The sequence below is a fragment of the Sinocyclocheilus anshuiensis genome, unplaced genomic scaffold (assembly GCF_001515605.1).
Source record: "Sinocyclocheilus anshuiensis isolate Anshui unplaced genomic scaffold, SAMN03320099.WGS_v1.1 scaffold326, whole genome shotgun sequence".
Classification (NCBI taxonomy): domain Eukaryota; kingdom Metazoa; phylum Chordata; class Actinopteri; order Cypriniformes; family Cyprinidae; genus Sinocyclocheilus; species Sinocyclocheilus anshuiensis.
Genome location: NW_015546098.1, coordinates 455,509 through 469,445, shown reverse-complemented (window position 1 = coordinate 469,445; position 13,937 = coordinate 455,509). Strand labels below are relative to the sequence as shown.

General features: G+C 37.3%; 1 protein-coding gene across 1 annotated transcript in view; it reads left to right on the top strand.

The window, feature by feature from the left end:
* LOC107700305 (lipopolysaccharide-responsive and beige-like anchor protein) overlaps window positions 1–13,937 on the top strand; it is a 251,983-nt gene that overhangs the window by 212,830 nt on the left and 25,216 nt on the right. The window contains exon 48 of the mRNA XM_016501927.1: window positions 7,673–7,840. Coding sequence (XP_016357413.1) covers window positions 7,673–7,840 — 168 coding nt within the window. The remainder of the gene's footprint in view (window positions 1–7,672; window positions 7,841–13,937) is intronic.

Here is a 13,937-nt window from a genome sequence, read left to right as displayed (position 1 = left end):
TCAATGGAACGCTTATTTATTCAGCTTTCAGATGATGTATAAATCTCAATTTCGAAAAATTGACCCTTGGTTTTGTGGTCCAGGGTCACATATGAGGATCCATGACACACTGTAGGCAGTGAGGTGGCTCACTAGGGTTTGGAGCAGAGATACTGTCACATAGTCAGTCATTTATGTTAGCTAACTGTTTGGTAATATGTGCAGTATCTGTGTAATAGTTATGCGCGGATGAGCTAAAACGTCACCCGAATCCACCCGCGACCCACCCGCAAATAATCAGAATGCATTTTTTAATTCCCGACCCACCCGATCCGCGGATTATCCGCTGCGCCCGCGGATATAACCGCCATCCGCGCATCACTACTGTGTAAGGAAATTTGACAGCACAAGCTTTTGTGAAGGTTTTGGACTGTGTTGAAGCCTCTGTTGGCTGTACAGCTGGGATCGATAACTGAATCAGCTTTAAGTCAAGCTCACGCTTTGCTGAGAGACAAGTGTCATTTTAAGTTGAGTAAAAATACGCGGTGTCCTGAAGTTTGTCAGATTCATATGAAGACAGCTTTTTGCACGTACTAAAGTGTGCTGGGATTCTGGGGAGTCCATTAGGTGTTGTTGCCTCATGTGGGAACTGAAGGCCGACATAATATTCTAACGGTGAGATCACATGATCATCTCTGAGTTGAGCTTGAGGTTTATTACGGTCTTTGACAGGGCTGAACGCGTGTAGCAGCAGACTTTATCTGAACTGAGAGGACGAGTCTGTGTCATGTCTTATAACGAACAACGTCACGGTCCTCCTGAGTTTCCCACAGCCCATCCGCAGGCTGCATGTCTCCATGTGAAGACCCCAGACGTCTGCCGTGTCAGAGGTCATCAGTGTTTGCATTCTCCTCTCATCTCCTCACGCATTCTTTTCTGTTCAAGCACATCTACAGCCATGTCCTAATGCACCAGATCACACTGTTGCTGTCATCGCTAGTGCTAATGTGGCCACTGTACCTTAACTGTCAGTGCTGACTGGTGGGAAACTTGTGGATAATTTTGCCTACCGACTGTAGTGACTGTAGTCTCGAATTTGCCGTGACATGACATGATGCTGCAGTTTTGTTTGTCAGTTTTATTTTTTAAAAATGGTTTTCATACATTTAAAATATTTACATACAATTAAATGTTATTTATTTATTTAGAAAGTTATCATCATATAATTCTTCATTTTTTAGTATTTTCAAAAATAAGTAGGATAACTGTTTAGATGTCCTAACCAACAATGGACAGAGGCCAGGGTTATTTTTGTTAACTAAAACTGAAACTAAAAATATTAAGAGCATTTTTATTACTTGGAAAAAAAATTAAATAAAATAAAAATAAATAAATATTAGATAAAAAAAATTTCAACTAAAGAAAAATTTGAAATGTTGCCTTGGCAACAAAGTACAAAATCACTAACTAAATAATAAACTAATACTGAACTAAAAATAAAAATACATTAAACCTAAATTCGCATATTAAAAATCAATAAATAAATATATATATATAAAAAAAAAAAGATAAAAGCTAATTCAGAATATTAATAAAAACTATAAAAATACTATAATATACTAAATATAAATACTAATAAAAAAATACTAAAAAGCAGCGGTCCACTTATAAGGCCAAGGGCAGCTCTCTTGTCCAAGATCACTCCCATATGGCAGACTTTGATTTTATGATTCCAATAAAGCATAAATGTTTGTTTACTGTTAAGTCGCTTTGAATCAAAGTGTTAGCTAAATGATACTTTCTTACTAATCAGTTTCACATAAATGACATGAAGAGATATTTCGTAGAATCTGCCCTCGTCTTCACACTGTTTGTTTCTTTTCCCATTTCAGCTTCTGATAGTGAAATGGAGTGCGTGCGTCTGCACAGTATCTGCTTGTGTTGTCATGAGCGGTTTTATGACGATTCCTGATGTAATGTAGGGAGTGGAGTGGAGCCTGTGAAATACTGTGATCCACTGCAGCTGACACGCTCCAGAAGTTTCTCTCTCCAGCCTGTTGATGTGCACGTGTGCACGCTTGTTTGTTGTGGGATAGGAAGAAATGCGTCTTAGCCTTGAAGCCATGCGTCTTTCTCCTTCACAGTTGTCCACTCAAGCATGCCCTGTGAATAAATGGAGAAATTAATTTTCAGCATGGGTGCAACTCATTGACCTCTCACACACACACACACACACACACACGATCACTCTCACCCTGTCTGCATTTTAAACCAACCTCGACAAGGACGACAAGTTTAGGACATCCATCATGGAAATCACTGACCCCAGATATATATATATATATATATATATCAACATTCACACCAACAGCAGAGCATCTTAATTTACTGCTGCTTCATATGAGTCTGTCCTGCTAAACTTCTGGGGATTCTCAGGGTCACCTTACATGTACCCCAGAGGATGATATACTCATGAATGATATTGGCCTGGGCTTTTCTAGGGTTATGATGCATCATGATGGAAACAGGAAAGGTCATTATACTGTACAGCTACCTGGTGCTTTACTCAGGGTTTTTTTTCCATGTATATGTGCTCATTGATGACCGATGTGTAGTCAAAGACTGTAGTTGAACATTTAAAAGAAAGTTAATTTTCATAAGCAGAAGTGGTACCTAAATGGTTAATTATTTTAGCTGCACTTTGATCACAAACAGAATCTAGGTATGATCTTGAATTATTGAGATCATAGGTATTCATAAGAAATTAAATATTTTGTCCATGAAAAGTGCATTTTCCAATCTGATATAAAATTATGTTTGTTTGTTTGTTTTTTATTTATTGTTGTTTTCTTTTCTTTTCTTCTATTATTATTATTATTATTATTTATTTGCACAGTTACAACTTTTTTCTAACCTGATTAAAGACCTCAGTGTTTACTGATTTTCATAGTTTCTTTGTTTGTTTGTTTGTTTCTTTCTTTCTTTTTGTTATTGTACAGTTATAACTGAACTTTTTTCTAACCTGCTTGAAGACCTCAATGTTCCACTAATTGTGTTCCATTGAGATAGATAGATTGATTTAATTTTATTTATATTTTTGATTCTATTCTATTTTATTTTTTAGTTTTTGCACAGTTACAACTTTTTTATTTCAATTTTATTTATTTATTTGTTTATTTATTGCACAATTACTGTACAACTTGCTGACATTTTTTTAAACCTACTAGAAGACCTCAGTGTTCCACTAATTGTTTGGGTTCAATTTGTTAAGATTAGTTAATCCATTAGATATCATGAACTAATGATGAACAATGCTTTTACTGGATTTATTAATTTAGGCTAGTGTAAATTTCTACATACAGTGAGCTAATACATTTTTAACGTCAAGAAATAAATTGACAATAGTTTATGTATTATGAAAGAACATGAATAAACAAAAGTATATTATAAATATACATTACATTAATGAATAAATGCTGCAAACATGCCGTTCATTGTTAGTTTATAAAACACAAAGCATTAACTAATGCAAATTGAACCTTGTTGTAACTCTCTCTCACACACACACACACACACACTCTCACACACACACACGCTCATCTCACACTCTATCCAGACTGAATCACAGTCATTTGAGAGGCCCTGCCACTCTTGAACAGCTATCCCAATAATTCTTTCTCCACTGTACCTCAGCTAGATGCATTCTGGGATGAAGGGTCTTGTTCTGCTACCTCAAATTACAGGCTCTGCTTTGGGCCTATTCAGACAGAATTAGTTTTATATGGTGAGGTGAGGTTGGGGTAAAGTAGTAATTACCTGAGCTTTTCCGGGATTTTGATCTTGAAGCATGGTGTCCAAGTCAGTTATTTTCCTAGACTGCACTTTCCATTGCTGGTGAAGATTACAGTGTCTTTTACCTTCTGTAAAATGGCCTGAAGGAATAACCACAGGTAGTAGCAGTCCTGTGTGAATTCACATGCTGTGTCTTAGCCCTGAATGGGTTCATTTTTTATTGGCTCTCATCACACAGTCCACATGCGTGATTATTGCCACCACGAGCTCTCCTAATCAATACCATACAATCCAGCTGCCGATCGAATAAACCCATCCGCTCGTGTGCTCACCGTCTCACTCCTTCACCCTCGACAGCCCTGTATTCTCATGCAAAACAGCCCAATTGATTTGTTATGTGACATTTTAACATGGCCACCGACAGGTTACCTCTAAATCCTTAAAATGCTTTTAAAGGGCTGCTAAAGACAGGGAAATGGTCAATGAAAGTCATAAAGAGCTCAGAGCGATCCATCTCGTAAAAAGACATGTTTGAAAGCATCATTAGCGTCTTACGGTACTCTAGTGATGGGAATGAAAATAGGAAAAAATTAAAAGATCTCTGTTATAACAAAGCCTTCGATGCTGCTTTATGTCTCGATGAGCTCGTCAGTTTGCGCATTAAACTGAAGTATTAAGTAGGTTTTCATAATTTTCCATAATTTTCAGATACTCCCCCACTTGAGTCTTGGCTGTAATTTGGTTCCTCTAGAGAGCGGAACAGATCAGACCCAGACTTTAAACGTCTGGCAGCTATTGCTGGACGCTACCATTACTCAAGTATGCTCGTCACATTGACAATTATTCAGTTTCACCAAATACTGCTGGCTTCCGGTGTCATTTGTTTTCATGAAATTTAGAATATTCCCCTTATTTATTTCCTAGATGCATTTTGTTTTCAGCCATGCTCAGTGTTATTCTTTGTTGCATTTATAGTTTTTTTTCTGTTGTACAAAAGCAGTGCTGAAATAAAATGAAATACATTTTTTGATCCAGCAGCTGTGAAACCTCATGCCACGATCGCCAGCACCGCTCTTACACACACACACACACACACAAACACAAACACACAAACATACATACACATATTTCCATAATGCTGATGATTCCCTGTGGATTTTATGGGACATACTGCCTCTACTAATTGGCACATCAATAACACTCTCTCTTAATGAGCTGCATCTTACACACTCCTGGGCATCTTTTGTACATATACATGAATTTAAAGGAATAGTTCACCCAAAAAATGATGATTTTTATTATTTGCGCACTCTCATGTCATTCCAGACCCATATGCTGATATTTTTCTGTGGAACACAAATGTAGAAATATTTTCAAAGAATCACACAGCAGTAATTCATAGTGACCATGACTGTCAAGATCCCAAGCCAATATAAAATGACCATAAAAATACAATAAAAGGCTTATGCGTTACTATATTCCAAATAATCAGGAGGCATAAAATAGCATTTTATGATCAGTAGTAAAAAATTGTCATCCACTGATTATATTCATATCCTCCAAATATAATTTTTTGAGTTTTATGATGCTGCTTGGTTTTCTTTGTCATTATATGGCAAGTACTGAATAAAAAATATTTCTACTTGTGTATTCTACAAAAAGATGCATGCATATTTGGAACGACATCCGAATTAGTAAATAATGACAGAATTTTCACGCGTTTATTGATTTTCTTTTTCCCCACCCTCAAGAAATCTTTCAAATGTTTTTGTTTTTTGTTTTTTGTAAACTGGTCAATCAGTTGAAAAAAAGATGTTTTTTGTTTTGTTTTGTTTGTTTTTTGTAAGAGACGTCACATTTATGAGAGATAGTCTTTAAAGATTTAGACAGATGCAAGTACATTTTTTAATTTTTTACTTTTATTTATTTATTTATTTTTGCTTGTTTTTTTTTAATAATCTGTTTTGTTTTTTTGTAAGAGACATCACATTTCTGAGCGATAGTCTTTAAAGATGTAGACAGATGCAAGTTAATTTTTTTATTTATTTGTGTGTGTGTGTGTGTGTGTGTGCTTGTTTTGTAAACTGGTCAATCAGTTTTTTTTTAAATATTCTGTTTTTGTTTTGTTTTCTGTAAGAGATGTCACATTTATGAGAGATAGTCTTTAAAGATGAAGACAGATGAAAGTCTCTCATATCAAACATCTTAACCTGACATTTTACTGTGAAAGCACTTACGTTTCTTTGTATGTATACACACATGCCCTCTGGGTTAGGATATATGCTGTAGTCATTTTTAAACAGGAATCTAATGTTGTAGGTACACATCTCCCCCTCGTCTTTTGATGGAAGAGCATGGGTTCAGAGTGACACCCTACCAAACGCTCTCTGCATCTCTGATGAGGTCAGGCCTCCCTGAGCAGGGTTCCCATCTCATTCCTGATTTCACAGCTCCTTGATTAACATAAAGGCAGTCCTCTGGAGAGTTGGTGGCCCACATTAAATGCCCATCAGCCTCTGCATTAAGTTTGGAAACAGACAAGTCATGGAACAATACGGGGTCAATCCATCCACATAATAAACTTGGAGGAACATGTTCTTTTTAATAAAATTGTTGTAGACAAATAAATTAAGTGGTATAAATCTGCATGTTTTATGCAAGTGCTTGTAATAAATGCTACGTGTTGCTAATAAAACAATGAAAGAAAAACATTCTACCCTTTATGAAATGGTTTGATTAAATATTATATTACATGCTTTTTAAATATTTTAACAAATGGTATTTAAACTAGATATTTTGTTTGATTGCTTTTTCATTTTTGTAAGCAGTAATGAGTATCATGCTTATTATAAACTAAGCAATTATTTCTCACCGTTGTGTGAATTTCCACAGCGTGTACACTGTGTAAAAAAAACAGAACAATCAATTTCAAGAGATATTTTATTAATATGTAACCATGCAACGCTTGGGTTTTATCTCTGAAATTTTTGCCAGCATCTGTTACTCTCGTAATATCACTCATAAAGTTATCACTGCACCAAAAGCGAACTAGTTTGCGGTCAAACCTGTGTGCAAATGCCACATTTCACGGCGTCTCTCTGATTTAAAGTTCTAATTAAGAGAGCTTGGAGTGCAAATTAAGCGGAATTAGCTGTCAGCGAACTCACATTTAAATGAGTGATGCTAAGACCCTTCCGATAAGCGTTTAAATTATATAAATTGCCGTTTAAATGCAGGGCCTAATGTTTGTCTCGAAATTAATGTGACACAAGGCAGCAATGACAATCAAGGCTCTTCTCATACTCATTTGGACTCGTTTAGAGGCCTTTGTGCCCACACACCTTTGAGCAAATGAACACAATTGCTGTTTTTTATGAGCAGTCATAAACGGAGGCCCTCCTTTGGCGGCTAATGAAGAGAGAAACAGCTTGCGTTTCAATGTTATTATGACAGTCGAAGAACAATCATAGCTGCGAAAACAACAACACTCTCAGACGCCCTGCAGCATGTAGAGATGAGACTAAACAAAGGAGCAAAGATATCTCGTCCTGCTCATGTAAGACGATCTGCGTTGCTCCAGCGGTTCTGTCCTAGAAGCATATGCTTGTCATTTGTGTGTATTATGTCATTTGTGACTGTTGAAAGCACATTTTGACAGATCCCGTTACCCATGCTACTTGGTTACGTTCTCTGAGGAGCACTCCATGAGTTGTTGGGCATGTGAAAAAATAACAAATCTATCACAATCTGGGGTGAATTCACATGGTATTTCGCTGTGTCTTATTCACTAACTACCTTCAATTGAGCTTGTTTAGCCACATCTTGATGCAGCTTTTTTTGGGAGTGGTGTGTTTTCTTGGTCTTGTTGTGTCACTGAGTCTGAATCACGTGTGTTTTATAGGCTCTGGAGAGTGAGTTTGTGTCCTGTCAGCTGCATCAGTGGATCGATCTGATATTCGGATACAAGCAGCAGGGACCTGAGGCCGTCAGAGCTCTCAATGTCTTCTACTACCTGACTTATGAAGGAGCAGTCAACCTCAGCTCCATATCTGACCCCATGCTCAGAGAGGTGAGTGTGTTTCGTTCTCTTACACAGACGCTTCCGGTCAAACGTTTGGAATAATTACGATGTTTTCAATGTTTTAGAAGTCTCTACTGCTCACCAAAGCTGGATTTATTTGATTAAAAATACAGTAAAAAATGTGAAATATTTTTACAAATTAAAATAGCTTTTTTCTATGTGGATATCTGTTCAACTGTAATTTATTTCTGCGATCAAAGCTGAATTTTCAGCATCATTCCTCCAGTCTTCAGTGTCACATGATGCTTCAGAAATCATGTCTTTGCGAGTATCCTCGAAAAAATGGTCGGTTATGTCTTAAGTGAAAGTAAACAGTTGAGAAAGAATTCGAATGTGTACCATTATATTGGATGTATTGTCTCTTAAAGTGACCGCGCCTAATTTACTCACACCGGTGTGGTCTGTCACGGATTTTTTTTTACTTGATGACCTCGAACAGAACTTAAATGTTAATTCTAGAAAATAAAAGAGAACATACCTCACTGCTCTTGACTAAATTACTTTGTAGTTTTATGTAACAAGAATTAATCTATATTTAATTTATACAGTGAAGACTATGCAATGCTATTTACATTTGATTATTCAGTTTCTGTTCCTAGACACCTACAAATTTGAAAAATCTTAAACATTGTTTAATTTGTATATTTGTTTATTTGTGCTATTTACACAATTTCAAACAGGGCCCACGGGTACAACCTGCACCGGGGCCCCGCAAACCCCAGCTATGGCCCTGCTGAAAATAATGCTCTATGAACCATTTATGTTAAATATGGTCTGAAAATCTACTGAGAGGTAGGGCTGTCAAAATGACTGAAAAACTAAATTCGAATTTCTGCTTAAATATTATCAAAATTCGAATTATATTCAAATTTAAAAGGTATAATTTCAGTTAGGGGGAAAAAAGCTTTTGGCTTCTCTCCTGAGGCCACAAGAGGGCGCATCGAGCAAAATATTATGCACGTTTCTTCAAAGCGTAATAAAATAACACAACTATCTTTGAAAAAAAGTGCATAATGTTTAAAATAATGTTTATAAACCATATTTAATTAATAAAGTTGCTTAAACAATTAGAAAAAAAAACGCACCATGCATGTATCTATAGTTTAATACAAAGGACCGAAAACCAATCACAAAGAGTAGGCTACTTTCTTCATTTAAAAACATGAGATACAGTGGGATGGGGAAAAACCGCCATAACGTCTTTAGACATGTTTTTTAAAAGTTGAACTTGCATTAATTTTACATGGCTTTCTAAACATGCCGCTCTCTGCGAGACGCGAGTGCAACGCTGATAGATGCCACGCTAGAAAATGTGATAAATATGCGTTCTGTGTGAAAGGCTTGGTTTCAGTTTTGACGTAAACAACATCTTCTCCACACTGATGCTCTCGTTTTCCGCAATATATGAATGAACAAGGGGGTTCAACTGGATAGGCTAACAAAAGCATTCAAATGCAATGACTTACATCGTCATCGCATCTCGTGCGCCACTGATAACTAAGGCTGCCTGACGGCTGATGCAGACCTTAAATTCGAATGCAACGTTTTTGCATTCGAATGTGGATTTTGTTTTTTCTATTCGACGAATATTCGGAAAATGGAAAATGTGTAGGAACCCTGATATAAGATACCAGTTAAGATGCTGCCTTAGAAGACAGCTGCCTATGTTGTGAGTAAGCATAGAGGTTTTGGAACAGAGCCATTGTAGGTTTAATAAACAGGCATAAACAGGTTTGAGCTTCAGCAGACACTTACAAAACATTTGTTTAGCTGTTACTGTGAGCCCTGAAGACGTATACAGACTCAGTAGGAATCTCTCTTTCGGTGTTTCCTTCTCTCTCTCTCTCTCTCTATCCCAAGCTTATTTATTATTCATCTTTCTCTCTGGGAACTGCCACACAGAAGCACAAACCAGTTCAGACAGAGTTAGCTCACTAACCTCCCCACTGACAGCTACAAATGTCCTTCAAACAGGTCCAGGGACTGCCTTTCCCTTGAACCAGCTCTTATTCTTATTCAGAACTGGTTCCGTTTATAAAAATTATACTATGACTTTCCTGATGGATAACAGTTGTTGAACATCTATAATTTCTCACCAGAATACTGTAATAAATATTTGCCATATTTCCTGTACTGCTTTTGAATCTACAGCGCCACAGCAAAAAAAAGTGTTATTTTTTGCTTCAGTCTGAACTGAACGTAATAAAAGAAGCCCTGTTCAGACTGTAGAGGACAGTACACATACAGTAGCATCCAGTGCTTGCATAAAGAACATTTACCATTCAAGACTATCTGCTTTACATCATCTCAGACGAGCTGGATGTTGGTGTTGCCGACCCTGGCATGGTGGTCTGTAATCCATTATTTGAAGACACTGTTATTTGGTTGTTCCTTGCATTATTGTCCTGGATGTGAGCCTGACAGGACTCTGAGCCAGATTGCATCAAACCCTTGATATATAGAGACTTTAGTCAGAGTTGATGGTGTATTTCATAAGACACAAATGAAAACATTGACGTAAGAGGTGGAAGTGCTGCTGTTGTTGTACTGCTGTGTGCTTCGGTGTCCATCGTTCAGGCAGTGAAATGTTTTTGCACTAATTTCCAGTGGATGTTTTTAAATCAACGCCCAGGTTCACAACAGTAAATCATTCAATGCACTGGCCTTTCAGCCCTCACAGCCCCAATTTAATTCATCAAATTAGGTGGAAGGTGAACTGACTGCAGGGTTAAACTGTGAACACTATATTTTTGTTATTTTTAATCAACTTAAGAGTAGGCGTGTGCGTGTTGCAGACCTTAAATTCGAATGCAACGTTTTTGCATTCGAATGTGGATTTTGTTTTTTCTATTCGACGAATATTCGGAAAATGGAAAATGTGTAGGAACCCTGATATAAGATACCAGTTAAGATGCTGCCTTAGAAGACAGCTGCCTATGTTGTGAGTAAGCATAGAGGTTTTGGAACAGAGCCATTGTAGGTTTAATAAACAGGCATAAACAGGTTTGAGCTTCAGCAGACACTTACAAAACATTTGTTTAGCTGTTACTGTGAGCCCTGAAGACGTATACAGACTCAGTAGGAATCTCTCTTTCGGTGTTTCCTTCTCTCTCTCTCTCTCTCTATCCCAAGCTTATTTATTATTCATCTTTCTCTCTGGGAACTGCCACACAGAAGCACAAACCAGTTCAGACAGAGTTAGCTCACTAACCTCCCCACTGACAGCTACAAATGTCCTTCAAACAGGTCCAGGGACTGCCTTTCCCTTGAACCAGCTCTTATTCTTATTCAGAACTGGTTCCGTTTATAAAAATTATACTATGACTTTCCTGATGGATAACAGTTGTTGAACATCTATAATTTCTCACCAGAATACTGTAATAAATATTTGCCATATTTCCTGTACTGCTTTTGAATCTACAGCGCCACAGCAAAAAAAAGTGTTATTTTTTGCTTCAGTCTGAACTGAACGTAATAAAAGAAGCCCTGTTCAGACTGTAGAGGACAGTACACATACAGTAGCATCCAGTGCTTGCATAAAGAACATTTACCATTCAAGACTATCTGCTTTACATCATCTCAGACGAGCTGGATGTTGGTGTTGCCGACCCTGGCATGGTGGTCTGTAATCCATTATTTGAAGACACTGTTATTTGGTTGTTCCTTGCATTATTGTCCTGGATGTGAGCCTGACAGGACTCTGAGCCAGATTGCATCAAACCCTTGATATATAGAGACTTTAGTCAGAGTTGATGGTGTATTTCATAAGACACAAATGAAAACATTGACGTAAGAGGTGGAAGTGCTGCTGTTGTTGTACTGCTGTGTGCTTCGGTGTCCATCGTTCAGGCAGTGAAATGTTTTTGCACTAATTTCCAGTGGATGTTTTTAAATCAACGCCCAGGTTCACAACAGTAAATCATTCAATGCACTGGCCTTTCAGCCCTCACAGCCCCAATTTAATTCATCAAATTAGGTGGAAGGTGAACTGACTGCAGGGTTAAACTGTGAACACTATATTTTTGTTATTTTTAATCAACTTAAGAGTAGGCGTGTGCGTGTGCGTGTGCGTGTGCGTGTGTGCGTGTGTGCGTGTGTGTGTGTGTGTGTGTGTGTGTGAGTATGTTTGTGTGTTTTAAACATGCTACCATAATTATATTTTGAATCTTATTCAATAAATTGCACTGTAAAATATATAAACAAAAATGTACAACCATGGACTCTTCACAAGACTGTGATGAAGTTTTTTGTGTTTTCATTTTTTTTTTAAATGCATGTACATTTATAACACTATCCTTTGTATTATATTACCTTTGCATCAAATTACAAAAAAAAACTAGTTAACGCTAATGAAAGGGTGTTTCTAATACAGCGTCTGTGGGAGTGATAGTAAATTTGACATCGTTCTCTCTACTGACTGGCGTTATCAATCTCGCTCTATTCTTTTTCCTTTTTTTGAAAGTCATGAAAACACTGTCATGGAGTTTTTCTTTTGCTATTTGAGGAAATGGGAATGCAAAAATATATTTGTGGTAGTCTCCCATTCACTGCTATGGAAGTTTACCCAACTATGACTACTTCTGCTGCTGAGAAACCCGGAAATGTGAAAAAGGTCAATTTCAGATAAGATTTAACTTTTGTTTGGAGAAGCTGATCCTAGACCAGCAGATACAGCTTACAGATTTATCCCAGGGCAGCAGTTGGAAGCTTCAGGTAGTAGTTAACAAGCTAACTGTACCTCGGGTTCAACTGTATGCATATATCCACGCCTCGGCATTTGTATAGCGTGTCTGCTGCAGGGGACACACAGTGAAGTGTTTGTGTGGCTGTGAATGTGTGCACTGGGGCCGTCGCTGGTGTCGGAGTGCTTCCAGTCTTCCTGCCCTTCATGCTCAGTGACTGAGGCTGATTAATGACTCAGCTCACCTTATTCCCATCTAGGTGTTCTTGCTGTCCCTTTATAGCTTTTTCCTTCCTTCACTGCATGCTTCCTTTCTTTTATCTATTTCTTCATCCCTCTGTCTGATGCAGATTCATTGCCTATCTGCTCCAGTCATCTCTCCAGTTCAGCCCATTACCCTGCACACTTCCGGTTTAATAAGCAGAGGTTAAATGGGATTCCTCACGCCTGACTGCCACTCCACCATTCACAGGCCATTAGGAGATCGATAAATCCACATGGCCATGTCTGCAATCAAACTGTAATAAACATGCTTGAGAAAAAAACGTTTAACAGGATCTAAGGCATAAGAGAAAAGAGTGAGAGAGAGAGAATGAATGAATCAGAACAGCACCAATGTTGAGTATGCATACACTTTTTGTGCAATATTTTAGGTCTGTCACGCTGTTTTTCCTTTTTTTTTCTCATTTCCTATTTTATTTATTTATTTTTTAAATTATGCATTTACTCTTTACATGTAATTCCAAAACGATATGACTTTCTTTCTTCGACGGAATGCAAAAGAGAAAAAAAAATTCAAGTAATTACAATGAAAGCAGACTGGAACTTTCATGCTTTAGAATATCTGAAATATTCATCGTTTGTGTTCTATGGAAGTCAGTCAGTAATTAAATTAAATTACATGAGTTATCTCATGTACAGAGGTCACCGAATTTGTGAGTAGGCAATTAGGAGAACAGTGATGACGAGAAAGAGAGCAAAATGTTAGATTATTTTCAATACGACCCTTCAAGTTTTGCTTTGCCAGTATGCACAATTTTTGAAGTCAGTACAGAATTATGACTAATGTTGATGTGGAGTGATGTAAAAGTCACGAGTTCTAATAGGACCGTTCAGACTGAGGTCACATTGCAACAAGTCAGACCTGTATCTGATTTAGGGCTACAAATGGAAGTGGCCCAAATCAGAATAGAAAAGATCAGATTCCATGTGGTTATATGGTGTTTACACAGTAATGAAAAAACAGATTTGAGTTACATATGAGCAAAAGAATCAGATTTGGTTCACTTTCATGTGAATTCTGAACATAGCCAATTTGCAGTGCAACACTAATATGCTACAAAAAAATCGAAATAATTGCATTGCCATAATGAGCATATGGCCACAAAAAAAAAAAAAAAAAAA